Source organism: Chiloscyllium plagiosum, unplaced genomic scaffold (genome assembly GCF_037043375.1).
Source record: "Chiloscyllium plagiosum isolate Xiang-an unplaced genomic scaffold, Cpla_swu_hap1 HiC_scaffold_33, whole genome shotgun sequence".
Classification (NCBI taxonomy): domain Eukaryota; kingdom Metazoa; phylum Chordata; class Chondrichthyes; order Orectolobiformes; family Hemiscylliidae; genus Chiloscyllium; species Chiloscyllium plagiosum.
In genome coordinates this window covers 1,397,513-1,411,634 of record NW_028270171.1, presented here as the reverse complement: position 1 = coordinate 1,411,634, position 14,122 = coordinate 1,397,513, and the positions used below count along the sequence as shown (strand labels likewise).

The 14,122-nt window shown below is 51.3% G+C and overlaps 1 protein-coding gene across 3 annotated transcripts in view; it reads right to left on the bottom strand.

Annotated features, from left to right (window-relative positions):
• The window catches only part of LOC122542065 (sodium-dependent neutral amino acid transporter B(0)AT2-like), a 186,851-nt gene that overhangs the window by 18,873 nt on the left and 153,856 nt on the right, over positions 1–14,122 (bottom strand). For 2 of the 3 annotated variants that reach the window (XM_087978167.1, XM_087978165.1), the window contains exons 2-4: positions 11,668–11,812; positions 2,421–2,660; positions 1,514–1,671 (exon numbers count right to left, since the gene is read on the bottom strand). In XM_087978167.1, the coding sequence (XP_087834293.1) occupies positions 1,514–1,671; positions 2,421–2,607 (345 nt within the window). In that variant the 5' untranslated portion in view covers positions 2,608–2,660; positions 11,668–11,812. Of the gene's footprint in view, positions 1–1,513; positions 1,672–2,420; positions 2,661–4,723; positions 4,812–11,667; positions 11,813–14,122 lie in introns of those variants that run through there. The other variant, XM_043679357.2, reaches the window with a different exon arrangement.

The following is a 14,122-nucleotide window of genomic DNA, read 5'->3' as shown; positions in this document are numbered from 1 at the left end:
ATGAAAGCTGCTCGTCTGTAGCATCCACATCTCATGAACATAGAATGTTACAGCACAGTACAGGCCCTTCGGCCCTCGATGTGAAATTAATCTGATGCCCATCTAACCTACACCGTTCCATTATTATCCATATGTATGTCCAATGCCCACTTAAACTCCCTTAACGTCGGTGAGTCTACTGTTGTTGCAGGCAGGCCGTTCCACACCCCTACTACTCTTAAGTGAAGAAACTACCCCTAATATCTGTCCTAAATCTATCACCCCTCAATTTAAAGCTACGTCCCCTCATGTTAGCCTTCACCATCCAAGGAAAAAGGCTCTCCCTGTCCAGCCTATTTAACCTTCTGATTATCTCAATTAAGTCACTTTTCAACCTCATTCTCTCTGATAAAAACAACCTCAGTTCCCTCAGCCTTTCCTCATATGACCTTCCCTCCATACCAGGCAACATCCTAGTAAATCTTCTCTGAACCCTTTCCAAAGTTTCCATGCTCTTCCTATAATGCAGTGACCAGAACTGTACACAATACTCCAATATGGGCCTCACCACTGTCTTGTACAGCTGAAGCATGACCTCGTGGCTCCGAAACTCAATCCCCCTACCAATAAAAGCCAACACACCACATGCCTTCTTAACAACCCTATCAACCTTGGTGGCAACTTGCAAGGATTTTGTACCAGGACACTAAGATCTCTCTGCTCATCTACACTGCCAAGAAGCTTACGATTAGCCCAGTACTCTGCATTCCTGTTCCTCCTTTCAAAATGAATCACCTCACACTTTTCCGCATTAAACTCCATTTGCCACATCTCAGCCAAGCTCTGCATCTTATCTATGTTCCTCTGTAACCAGCAACATCCCTCAGCACTATCCACAACTCCACCGACCTTAGTGTCATCCGCAAATTTACTAACCCACCCTTCTACGCCGACATCCAGGTCATTTATAAAAATGATAAACAGCAGTAGCCTCAAAACAGATCCCTGTGGCACACCATTCGTAACTGAGCTCCAGGACGAACATTTCCCATCAACCACCATCCTCTGTCTTCTTTCAGCTAGCCAATTTCTGATCCAAACCGCTAAGTCACCTTCAATACCGAAACTCCATATTTTGTGCAATAGCCTACCATGTGGAACCTTATCAAACTCCTTTCTGAAGTCCACATACCACATCAACCACCTTACCTTCATCCACCTGTTTTGTCACCTTCTTGAAGAACCCAATAAGGTTAGTGAGGCACGACCTACCCTTCACAAAACCAATTTGACTATCTCTAATCAAATTATTCCTTTCCAGGTGATTGTACATCCTATCTTTTATAACCTTTCAAATTAAGGCATTAAAAAAATACACCCAAACCTGCAGAGATGCAGTAATAACCCTCCACCATTCACTCAATTGTGTAACTGACCACGCAATGTAACAGCCACATGCCCTCCCCTCCCACAAGTGTCACGCTCAACCCTCTCAGCACTATCCTCCCTCTGCCCCCCACCGTGCCACACTCACCACGCAGCTGGCAAACCCGATCCCACACAGTCGTGGGTTGATATGTTTCCAGACTCCGATACTGCCCTGACGGATACTCTGTCCGGCTGCCAATTCCAGAAAAAACAATGGGATCCCCATCACCAATAGCAGGATCAGGTAAAGAAAAAGGAAAGCTCCTGGAACAATAACAACAGAAACATTAATCAAAGATTTTACAAAATACATCTGCTCACTGGAGCTCTCTAACTGAAAAAGATTTGGAAAGGAAGATGGGTAAATGGAGTGAAAGGCAATCAGACTTGTTCAAGCTGAATGATGGGACAAATGAGAATGAAGAGGCTAAATGGTATCCTCCTGTTCCTATAAGCTCAATATTTTGTGCAATTACTACCTTGTAGCCAATAACCTGGAAGCTGGCCTCAGGTCTGACAATGGCTCAGTGGGCACAACGAATGGAATGCAGCCTCCAGTGTATGAACGTGGTTACTCCCCACAGAAGTGTGAACAGGGTAAATGCATCACTGAGTGTGGACCGGGTACATTTTGGCTGCCATGTTTCCTATAAACATGGACCATATCTTAAAAGTACTTCACTGACATTAATATTCTTTGGGACATGCCAAGGTTGAGAATGCTGCTAATCCTTCTTACTGGGTATTTGTCAGCTTTGGTTTATGCGATTTCCTCTGGTGATCGATCCCCCAGTAGAGGGCTGGCTCCTGGCCAGAGTTTAGTCAGGGTAATTCTGGCTGGTGACTCTTCCTTTAGCTGGAGAGCAGGATCAGGCTGCACTGCCTTCTAAACATGACTGCTCACAAATATCACCATCAAATGGTCATTCTAACTAGGTACTGGGGCAGCCCAGCAACTTAACACTTTCAGAAAGGAATGTGAAATAAACCAGTAATAAAGCATAGAACCTTACCACCCCCATTCTGATGACATAGGTAGGGGAATCTCCAGACATTTCCTAGTCCCACGGAGAATCCCACCTGGGCGAGAATGTACTGCAGCTTACTTCCCCATGCAGGTCTGGAAGGCTCATCCAGCACAAGTCCTGTGCTAGACTCGGTCACGTCCACACTCTGAGAGTCCGTCTTGCTCTTTTCCATCAGAGCATCGGGTAGACGTAGTGAAGTGACGAGCCGTGTCCAAGCAGAACTGGCTGTGGAGGTAAAAATGAAACATGTAATCAGGGAAATCTAATATTTAAATTGCCTGATTACTGGAGTGGAAAATTCTCAAGTAACGGTCTCTCTTTCCAACAAATTAATGACAAATGTCTCTGCTCCATCAGACGTGACACATCAGTGAATAGTTCACGCCATTTAGAAGTGGTGATTGATCCAAACTGATACTTGAGATGAGAATGTGGTGCTGAAAAAATACAGCAAGTCAGAGGATAGGTCTCTCAGTACCCCCGGCCCACAAGCCTCATTCCTGATGAAGGGCTTAGGCTTGAAATGTCGATTCTCCTGCTCTTGGGATGCTGCCTGACCTGCTGTGCTTTTCTAGCACTACACTCTCGACTCTGATCTCCAACATCTGCACTTTCTCCTGATACTTGAGATGAAAGAGTACTGTTTAATAATTACGGTTGAGGAGTCAAGGATATCAAAATCAGTCAAGGCACAGAAAGGATTTAGATTCTCAATCAACAGCAAATACCCATTAAAGCCTAAAGTCAGCATCAACCTGAATCTGCAGGATGATCTGCAGCCAGCAGAGACCACTCACTGCGTGCTCCTCACCATCCTGCAACAGCTCTGCTGTCCAAACAGTGAGACTGTCATCCGCCATTCTTATACTAACGGACTGTCACTTCCGATCATTAGCACAATCACTACTGTACACCCCACCTCATTCTATTTCTCATTGATGTGATGCTGCTCACAGGCATGATGTCAGCTTTAACATTTATGCTGACTTCTAGCTTCCCCTCAACACTGCCACTCTCAAACCCAACAATGTGTCAAATTTGTCATACTACCTGTCCAACGTCAAATCCTAGATCAACCAAAATTTCCCAACTAAATCATCATAAGACTACAACAATGGCCTTCAGAAACTGTGATCCCTAATGAAGTACCTCATTCCCTTCCCCGGCCACTGTCCCAACTATACTGGACTCTTTTACAGCTTGGTTGCCATGTTCACACTACACTAAGATCACCTATTTTCATCTCACACTGTCACCATTCCTCTCCCAGCTCACCTGTTGCTAAAATTCTCACCCATGCCTTTATAATTGAGACACATCATTATTCCACTGACAACTTGGTCATGCTCCAAGCTCCTGACTTACACAAACTTAAGCTCCAGCTAAACTCTACTTCCCAGCTTGGACCCAGTCAGAGTTATGCATTGCTTACTGACCGCTCGAGCATTTCGATTTTAAATCAGAGCATAACGGGTGGCTGTAAGCTCCCAAAATCTCTGCCTATACCTTTCCACCTCACCTTTAAGAAACAGCTTGAATCTATCATTTGACAACCTTTCTTTCAGGGGTCTGTCTGCACGCAGCCCGGGGTCCGTCCGCACCCTGCCCCGGGGTCTGTCCACACGCTGGTTAGGGTCTCCGAGAATCTTATTTTTCTGCTGTGGCTGTGTGATACATTTTGTTTTATAATGTTCCTATGATGTTAGGATATATTACAGGTTATTACAAATGATTGTTTTCAAAGTAATGGAAAATTCCATGCAGTTTGGTCCAAACCTAGGGATTTAAATCTGAATAAGGGAGGCCATAAAGGCATGAGCATTGAGGTACTGTTGAAAAGGTATAATGGGAATTACTATGATTTAAAGATTTCTTCATGAGATTTAGGGGTCACTGGCAAGACCAGCATTCGTTGCCCATCCTTAATTGCCTTAATCCAATCTTCTCCCACCAATACCTGCCCACCCTTCTCCCACTCCCTCCTCACTCTGTGTCTGTCCGAAGCACGCACACCCGTGGCAACCCGCAGTCAAATTGTCTCCACTCCCTTAGGCACCCTGACTTACTTGCCCTCCTTTGGACATAACTCTCCTACCTTTCTCTCTCACTCGCACTGCCTCCCCTACTGACATTCTTTCAAACGCAGCAAACATTCCCTTAGATGCCTCAATTCCCTTCTTCCCATCTCCCATACCTCCTCCTCCTCTCTCTCCATCAAATTTCCTAATTCCAACGTCCTCCCTCCTTCACGTGCCCTCACCTTCCCTCAAAAACATTCTCCAGCTCACCTATACTCACGGCTCTGTAACCTTATTTCTGATGTAAAGATTCTGTTGTTTTGTTCCTTCCTGAAGACTAACGTTGAGTGTGTCACTGGAGAAACCAGCAGTGAGCACCAGAGACAGCTGTTGACACTTTCTCACAAATTAATCTCCAGAAAAGTCACATTCAACCACCTCCCCTATCATCTCGTCCAATCACACTGCCCAACACCAAGCACACAAGGGCACTCAGCCAAGTTCCTGAGAGATTGGAAAGACTGTTTGGCATACAGAGTTCTAGAATAAAACCAAACTTGACATTAGCTGTCCTGTGACTGATACATTCGCACTTACTGGAAGGACAAAGCTGATCAACAATCCACCGACCAGCAACTTCCCATTTACAACAATGTCAACAGACAACCAGAGACCTTAGGCTCCAGAGCTCCCCAACTTGATCAGGAACAAGACACTGAGTAAAGCTTTCTCTACTCTTAAACTGAAATTAACGCTTCCCCTCTGCTTTTAAAGTGAAATTAAAGCTTGCTCTACTCTTTTAACTAAAAGTAAAATTTCCTGGACACTGTCCCCATCAAACACTCCTAAGACATGGAGTCAGATACAGACTAAAGCTTCTGCTAGCTTAAAACAGAAAGTAAAAATCCCCCAGTACTGTCCCCATCAAACACTCTCAGGGACAGTACAGCACAGGGTTAGGCACAGGTTAAAGGTAACTCTACTCTGCTAATTAGAGCTCCCTCCACCAAACACCCCTATGACAGGTACAGCACAGAGTTATACACAGATTGTGCTACTATAATGTGCGTTTCATTAATGTGAATTCACTGTAACACGATTGACGAATTGGGGACACTATTTCTAAAGCGCAGACTTTTAAAACATGTGATGGCTGTAACGTGATTACATCGCCAACACTTTAAGCACTGTTTCTAAAGTGTGATTTTTCTATAATACGGGGTTGCACATGAATGCAACCATCATGTTGAACAGAAGAACTGTACAGAATAAAGCTTCCTTTAGACAGTCACCATCAAACAGGACAGGGACAGCACTGGGTTAGATACACAGTAAAGCCTTCTCTACTGTTTTAACCTGAAAGTAAAACTGCTTTTACTCATTTAGACTGCAAGTAAAGTTCCATAGTAAAGAGAGAGAGAGAGAGAGAGAGAGAGACACGACTGGTGGAGATTTAACTTGAGGGTCACCACACCTCAGACGAGGGGAGAGGTTGAAGAGGAGAGTCCATCATGGTAATCTCAGCAGGTGGGGGATTGAATTCACCACTGTTGGCATCACACTGCTTCGCAAACCAACCACCCAGCACTGAACTAAACCGACCCTATTTGCTTCCTCTACACTGTCCCCATCAAAGATTCCTTGGATAGGGTCAGCATGGAGTTAAATACAGAGTAAAACTCTCTCTATTCTTTTTATATTGAAAATAAAGCTCCTTAACACAGTTCCCATAAATCACTCCCACGACAGGGATAGCATGGATTAGATAGTGTAAAACTCACCCAAATCTTTTAAAATGTATGTAAAGTTTCCTCTACACAGCCCCCATCAAACACTTCCAGGACAGATTTGGATAGACCATAAAGCACACTCGACATTTTTTTAACTGAAAGTACAGCATCCTGACATTGTCCCTCTCAAATAGCCCCAGGGCATGGACAGCATGCTGTCAGACAGAGTTCTCAACTCTTCCTGGCTATTAGTTCACAGCTTCCTTCCCAAGCATCTGTCTGTTAGACATTGTGTACAATGATTTCAGAGAGTGTTGACAGAGTGGGGGATGGCACGGTGGCTCAGTGGTTAGCACTGCTGCCTCACAGCACCAGGGTCCCAGGTTCAATGTTGTGGTTCTGTTCACCGAGCTGGAAGTTTTTGTTGCAAACGTTTCGTCCATCAACAAACTCCATCAACAAACACATCGACCTGGACCCAATATACCAACCACTACAGCGGACAGCTGAAACTGACAACCGGAAGCGGCAGGGACAGACCACTATAAACACCGGAGGAAACATCAAAGAAGCGCTTCGCAGGAGGCTCCCAAGCACTGATGATGTCGCCTAGCCAGGGGACGAAACGTTTGCAACAAAAACTTCCAGCTCGGCGAACAGAACCACAACAACGAGCACCCGAGCTACAAATCTTCGCACAAACTTTGAACACTCCCAGGTTCAATTCCAGCGACTGTCTGTGTGGTGTTTGCACATTATCCCTGTGTCTGTGTGGGTTTCCTCTGGGGCTCCGGTTTCCTCCCACAGTCCAAAGATGTGCAGGTCAGGTGAATTGGCCATGCTAAATTACCCATAATGCTAGGTGCATTAGTCAGAGGGAAATGGGTCTGGGTGGGTTACTCTTCGGAGGGCGGTGTAGACTGGTTGGACCAAAGGGCCTGTTTTACACTGTAGGGAATCTAATCTAATCAGTAAAGTTCAGGATTAATAAACCAACATAATTACTAAACTTTCTGAAGAATTGAAGGTTAAACTGATTTATCTTCTTGAGAGATTTACAAGATGGGAGGTAATTGACGTGGACTATGTGACACACACAGCTGTGACTGCCATCACACTTAACGTGAAACAGTGCAACCCTATCACAATGGTCCCGAGCTCCACCACATAGCACCCTGGTTACAGGAAATGCCTTAGGAGCTGTCTGTGTTTCAGTCTGCGTGATCGGCATGAGCTACACTTAGCCAGCCTGTGTTCACTGACAGGGTGATCCCATGGTCAAAGATATAGGAACTCTAAGAGGATGCCAGAATTAGGGCAAAGTGTGTGGTGTTGGGTTGCAGGGGTAGGGAAGTGCATGAAGGTGCAAGTATAACACTGGCATTGAAAATCAGGACCCATCCAACCAAGCGAAACCATGCTCTGTCAGTCTGCTCTCCATTATCTGCAAAGTGAAGGAAGGTGTTGTTGACAGTGTCATCGAATGGCATTTACCCAACCACAACCTGCTCACTGATGCTCTATCTGGGGTCTGCAAGGGCAGCTCAGCCCCTGACTTCATTGATCCATCTTTGGACCAAGGTTGTAAAGAGCCAAACTCCAGAGGTGACATCAGAGTAACTGTCCTTGACATTAATAAAGCATTTGACAGTGTGGCATCAAGGAGTCCGAGAAAAACTGGAGTCAGTGGGAATCGGTGGGGGGGGCAGACAACAAGTTCTGGCCAAATTAAACAAACAAGTGCAGAAACTGGAAATCTTCGAGGAGAAAGTGAGGTCTGCAGATGCTGGAGATCAAAGTTGAAACTTTATTGCTGGAACAGCACAGCAGGTCAGGCAGCATCCAGGGAACAGGAGATTCGACGTTTCGGGCACAGGCCCTTCTTCAGGAATGAGCAGAGAGTGTTCAGCAGGAGAAGATAAAAGGTAGGGAGGAGGGACTTGGAGGAGGGGAGTTGGAAATGTGATAGGTGGAAAGAGGTCAAGGTGAGGGTGATAGGTCGGAGTAGGGTGGAGGCGGAGAGGTCAAGAAGAAGACTGCAGGTCAGGAAGGCGGTGCCGGGCTGGAAGGATCCGGCTGAGACAAGGTGGGGGGAGGGGGGATGAAGAAACTGGTGAAGTCCAAGTTCATCCCCTGCGGTTGGAGGGTTCCCAGTCGGAAGATAAGACGCTCCTCCTCCGACCGTCGGGTTGTTGTGGTTTGGCGGTGGATGAGTCCAATGACCTGCATATCCTCGGTGGAGTGGGAGGGGGAGTTGAAATGCTGTGCCACAGGTTGGTTGGGTTGGTTCGTCCGGGTGGCCCAGAGGTGCTCCCTGAATCGCTCCGCAAGTAGGCGGCCTGTCTCCCCAATATAGAGGAGGCCACACCGGCTGCAGCGGATGCAGTAGATGATGTGGGTGGAGGTGCAGGTGAATCTGTGGCGGATATGGAAGTTTCCCTTGGGGCCTTGGAGAGAAGTGAGGGGGGAGGTGTGGGCGCAAGTGTTGCACCTCCTGCGGTTGCAAGGGAAGGTGCCGGGAGTGGTGGTTGGGTCGGTGGGGGGTGTGGATCTGACAAGGGAGTCGCGGAGGGAGTGGTCTCTACGGAAAGCTGATAGGGGAGGGGAGGGAAATATATCCTTGGTGCTGGGGTCTGTTTGGAGGTGGCGGAAGTGACGGCGGATGATGCGCTGTACATGGAGATTGGTGGGGTGGTAGGTGAGGACCAGTGGGGTTCTGTCCTGGTGGCGGTTGGAGGGGCGGGGCTCAAGGGCGGAGGAGCGGGAAGTGGAGGAGATGCGGTGGAGGGCACCGTCGACCACGTCGGGGGGGAAATCTTCCGACTGGGAACCCTCCAACCGCAGGGGATGAACTTGGACTTCACCAGTTTCTTCATCCCCCCTCCCCCCACCTTGTCTCAGCCGGATCCTTCCAGCCCGGCACCGCCTTCCTGACCTGCAGTCTTCTTCTTGACCTCTCCGCCTCCACCCTACTCCGACCTATCACCCTCACCTTGACCTCTTTCCACCTATCACATTTCCAACTCCCCTCCTCCAAGTCCCTCCTCCCTACCTTTTATCTTCTCCTGCTGAACACTCTCTGCTCATTCCTGAAGAAGGGCCTGTGCCCGAAACGTCGAATCTCCTGTTCCCTGGATGCTGCCTGACCTGCTGTGCTGTTCCAGCAATAAAGTTTCAACAGAAACTGGAAATCGTCATTAACATCCTGGCAGTCACTAGAAAGTGAACTTGATTAGCTATGTACATACTGAGACCGAAGAACAGGTCCCAGACTGGGAATTGAGGGAGTAACTCACCACCTGACTCCCCAAAGACTGTCCACCATCAACAAGGCACAAGTCAGGAGTGTGATGCAATACAGGGAGACAGTGAGGTCTGCAGATGCTGGAGATCAGAGTTGAGAGTGTGCTGCTGGAAAACCACAGCAGGTCAAGCAGCATCCGAGGAGCAGGAAAATAGACGTTTCGGGCTGGAGCCCTTAATCAGGAAAGAGGCTGGGAGCCTCGGGGTTGGAGAGATAAATGGGAGGGGCGTGGGGGTGGGACTGGGGAGAAGGTAGCTGAGAGTGCAAAAGGTGGATGGAGGTGGGGGTAATGCAATAGGTGGATGGAGGCGGAGGTAATGCAATAGGTGGTTGGAGGTGGGGGTAATGCAATAGGTGGATGGGGGTGGGGGTAATGCAATAGGTGGATGGGGGGTGGGGGTAATGCAATAGGTGGTTGGAGGTGGGGGTAATGCAATAGGTGGATGGAGGTGGGGGTAATGCAATAGGTGGATGGGGGTCGGGGTAATGCAATAGGTGGTTGGAGGTGGGGGTAATGCAATAGGTGGATGGGGGTGGGGGTAATGCAATAGGTGGATGGAGGTGGGGGTAATGCAATAGGTGGTTGGAGGTGGGGGTAATGCAATAGGTGGTTGGGGGTGGGGGTAATGCAATAGGTGGTTGGAGGTGGGGGTAATGCAATAGGTGGTTGGAGGTGGGGGTAATGCAATAGGTGGTTGGGGGTGGGGGTAATGCAATAGGTGGTTGGAGGTGGGGGTAATGCAATAGGTGGTTGGAGGTGGGGGTAATGCAATAGGTGGATGGTGGTGGGGGTAATGCAATAGGTGGTTGGAGGTGGGGGTAATGCAATAGGTGGTTGGAGGTGGGGGTAATGCAATAGGTGGTTGGGGGTGGGGGTAATGCAATAGGTGGTTGGAGGTGGGGGTAATGCAATAGGTGGTTGGGGGTGGGGGTAATGCAATAGGTGGTTGGGGGTGGGGGTAATGCAATAGGTGGTTGGAGGTGGGGGTAATGCAATAGGTGGATGGGGGTGGGGGTAATGCAATAGGTGGTTGGAGGTGGGGGTAATGCAATAGGTGGATGGTGGTGGGGGTAATGCAATAGGTGGTTGGAGGTGGGGGTAATGCAATAGGTGGTTGGAGGTGGGGTAATGCAATAGGTGGTTGGAGGTGGGGGTAATGCAATACACCCCACTTGACTGGACGAATGCAGCTCCAAAGCTTCAGGACAAAACAGCCTACTTGCTTTTCACCCCATCCACCATCTTCAACATTCACTCCCTTCACAACCAACTCCAAAGTAGCAGCAGTGAGTACTATCCACAAGAAGCATTGTAATAATGCACCAAGGCTCCTGAGACAGCCCGTTCCAAACCTGTGGCCCATACTATCATGACGGTAAGGGCTGCTGATACATGGGAACACCACCACCGGCAAGTTCCCTTCTAAATCATGGATATAACTTGGATATATATATCACCATTCTTGCAGTGTTACTGGATCAGGATCCTGGAACTCTGTAATGACACTGTGGGTGTTTCCACACCACACCACGCAGCAGTTCAAGAGGGCAGCTCACCACCACCTTCTCCAGGACAGTTACAGATAGGCAATAATGCTGACCTTGACAGTGTTACTCACATTCCATGAATGACGAAATTAGAATCTTATCCAGAATCTCAGCACTCACTGTTCAAACTGGTTAATGATTACTCAGCTCAGTTCTTATCACTGCAAGAGTTTTCAAGTGCTCCAACTATTTGTTTAGTTGAGTGAAATTTATCTCAGAGAACTGCAATTCAGAGTCATTTAAAGCATTATTTGGCAAACAACAAGAACTAGGTCTGGTTACATGGGCAGCAGAGAAAGGAGACTGATAAGCCAGCTGGGGCAAGGATATGGAGAGGTGACCCCAGGTTGGAGACTAGGAATGGTCAGGATTTCCACAGTTTGCAATAAAAATGTGTAAGCAAATGGAAATGTAGTCTGTGTACAGTTCTAAGCAAAAGCCACGTAGCAACGTTCTTGTCAAAAGCAGTGAACTGCGTCAGTGTGTGAAAATGCTGCAGCATTTAATCCAATTCCAACCATTTCCAAATGCAAAAAGGTCCAACTCAGCAGCTGTGGTCTGAGTCAATGCTTTAAACTTTGCCAAATTAGTGTAGAAAACCTTGTGCTTTGGGGAGTTGGCTTGATACTCACATTTTAGCTTTAGCTCCCAGCCCCAGTCCAGGCAGTTGAGGTGAAGTCTTGCTTCCAGCTACAAGGGGTTTGAGTTGCCTTAAGCTGGCTGCTCTTGCAAGGTCCTCTGAACCAGCAGCAATTTGGCAGCAACCCACATCTAAGGCTGGAGAAAGGGAAACATTTCTTTTGCTGCAATCTCTACTCACACTAAATTAACCTTAGTGAGCAAAGAACTATTACATATCAGAAATTGTAGAATTGTCACTTAGTTGTTGCAGGTCTCAGTGAGTTTAACTCCCACTCTAGGGATTGAACACAAAATTTAAGAGTCATTCCTGAGGAAGTGCTGCACTGCTGGAGAGTCAGTCCTGAGGGAACGCCGCACTGTTGGAGGGTCAGTGCTGAGGGAACGCCGCACTGTCGGAGGGTCAGTGCTGAGGGAACGCCGCACTGTCGGAGGGTCAGTGCTGAGGGAACGCCGCACTGTCGGAGGGGTCAGTGCTGAGGGAACGCCGCACTGTCGGAGGGTCAGTGCTGAGGGAGTGCCGCACTGTCGGAGGTCTGTGCTGAGGGAGCGCCGCACTGTCGGAGGGTCTATGCTGAGGGAGCGCCGCACTGTCGGAGGGTCAGTGCTGAGGGAGCGCCGCACTGTTGGGAGAGGAGGGGAAGGGAGAGGAGGAGAGGATGGGGAGGGGAGGGGAGAGGATGGGGAGGGGAGGGAGAGGGATGGGGAGGGGAGGAGGAGAGGAGAGGAGGGGGAGGGGGAGGGGGAGGGGGAGGGGGAGGGGGAGGGGGAGGGGGAGGGGGAGGGGAGGGGGAGGGGAGAGGAGAGGAGAGGAGAGGAGAGGAGAGGGAGAGAAGAGGAAGAGGAAGAGGAAGAGGGAGAGGAGAGGGAGGAGAGGAGAGGAGAGGAGAGGGAGAGGGAGAGGGAGAAGAAGAGGAAGAGGAAGAGGAAGAGGAGAGGAGAGGAGAGGAGAGGAGAGGAGAGGGAGGGGAAGGGGGAGAGGAGAGGAGAGGAAGGAGAGGGAGGGAAGGGGAGAGGAGAGGGAGGGGGAGAGGAGAGGGAGGAGGAGAGGAGAGGGAGGGGGAGAGGAGAGGGAGGGGAAGGAGGAGGAGGAGAGGAGAGGGAGAGGGAGAGGAGGGGAGGGGGAGGGGAGAGGAGGGAGGGGGAGGGGAGAGGAGGGAGGGGGAGGGGAGGGGAGGTGGGAAGAGAGGGCGAGGAGGGAGGGGGCGGGAGGGGAGGGGAGAGGGAGGGAGGGGAGGGGGAGGGAGAGGGAGGAGGAGGGGGGAGGGGAGGAGACGGGATGAGGGAGGGGAGAGGGGGAGGGGGAGGGGAGGACGGGGGGGGGGAGGGAGAGGAGGAGGGGGAGGGGAGAGGGGGAGGGGAGGGAGGGGAGAGGCGGGAGGGGGAGGGGAGGGGAGGAGGAGGGAGGGGGGGGGAGAGGAGGAGGGGGAGGGGAGAGGAGAGAGGGGGGGGGAGGTGGAGAGGGAGAGGGGGGAGGGGAGGGAGAGGAGGGGGAGGGAGAGGGAGAGGGGGGAGAGGGGGAGGGAGAGGGAGGGAGGGGAGGGGGGAGGAGAGGGGAGGGGGGAGGGGGGGAGGGGGGAGGGGAGGGGAGAGGGGGAGGGAGAGGGGGAGGGGGGAGGGAGGGAGGGGGAGGGGGAGAGGGGGTGAGGGGGAGGGGAGAGGGGGGGAGGGAGAGGGGGGAGGAGGGAGGGAGAGGGGGGGGAAGAGGGGGGAGGGGGGAGGGGAGGGGAAGGGGAGGGGGGAGGGGAGAGGGGAGGGAGGGGGAGGGGAGGAGGGGAGGGGAGGGAGAGGGGGAGGGGAGGGAGGGGAGAGGGGAGAGGGGGGGGAGGGAGAGGGAGGGGAGAGGGGGGAGGGGGGAGGGGGGAGGAGGGGGAGGGGGGAGGGGAGGAGAGGGGAGAGGGGGAGGGAGGAGGAGGGGGGGAGGAGGGAGAGGGGAGGAGGGGGGGGGAGGGGAGGGGAGAGGAGGGAGAGGGGGAGGGGGGGAGAGGGGAGGGAGGGGAGAGGAGGGGGAGAGGGGGAGGAGGGGAGGGGGGAGAGGGAGAAGAGGGGGAGAGGGAGGAGGGGAGGGGGGAGAGGGAGGGGGGGAGAGGGGAGGAGGGGGGGGGAGGGGAGGAGAGGGGGGAGAGGGGGGAGGGGAGAGGAGGGAGGGGGGGAGGGGAGAGGGAGGGAGGGAGAGGAAGAGGGGGGGGAGGGAAGGGAGGGGGGGGGGAGGGGGGAGGAGGGGGAGGGAGGGGGGAGGGGGAGAGGGGGGAGGAGGGGAGAGGGGAGGGGAGGGAGAGAGGAGGGGAGGGGGGAGCGAGGGGAGGGGGGGAGGGGGAGAGGAGGGGGGGGAGGGGAGAGGGGGGGAGGGGAGAGGGGGGGAGGGGAGAGGAGGGAGGGGGGGGGGAGAGGAGGGAGGGGGAGGGAGGGAGGGGAGAGGGGGGAGGGGAGAGGGGAGGGGGGGGAGGG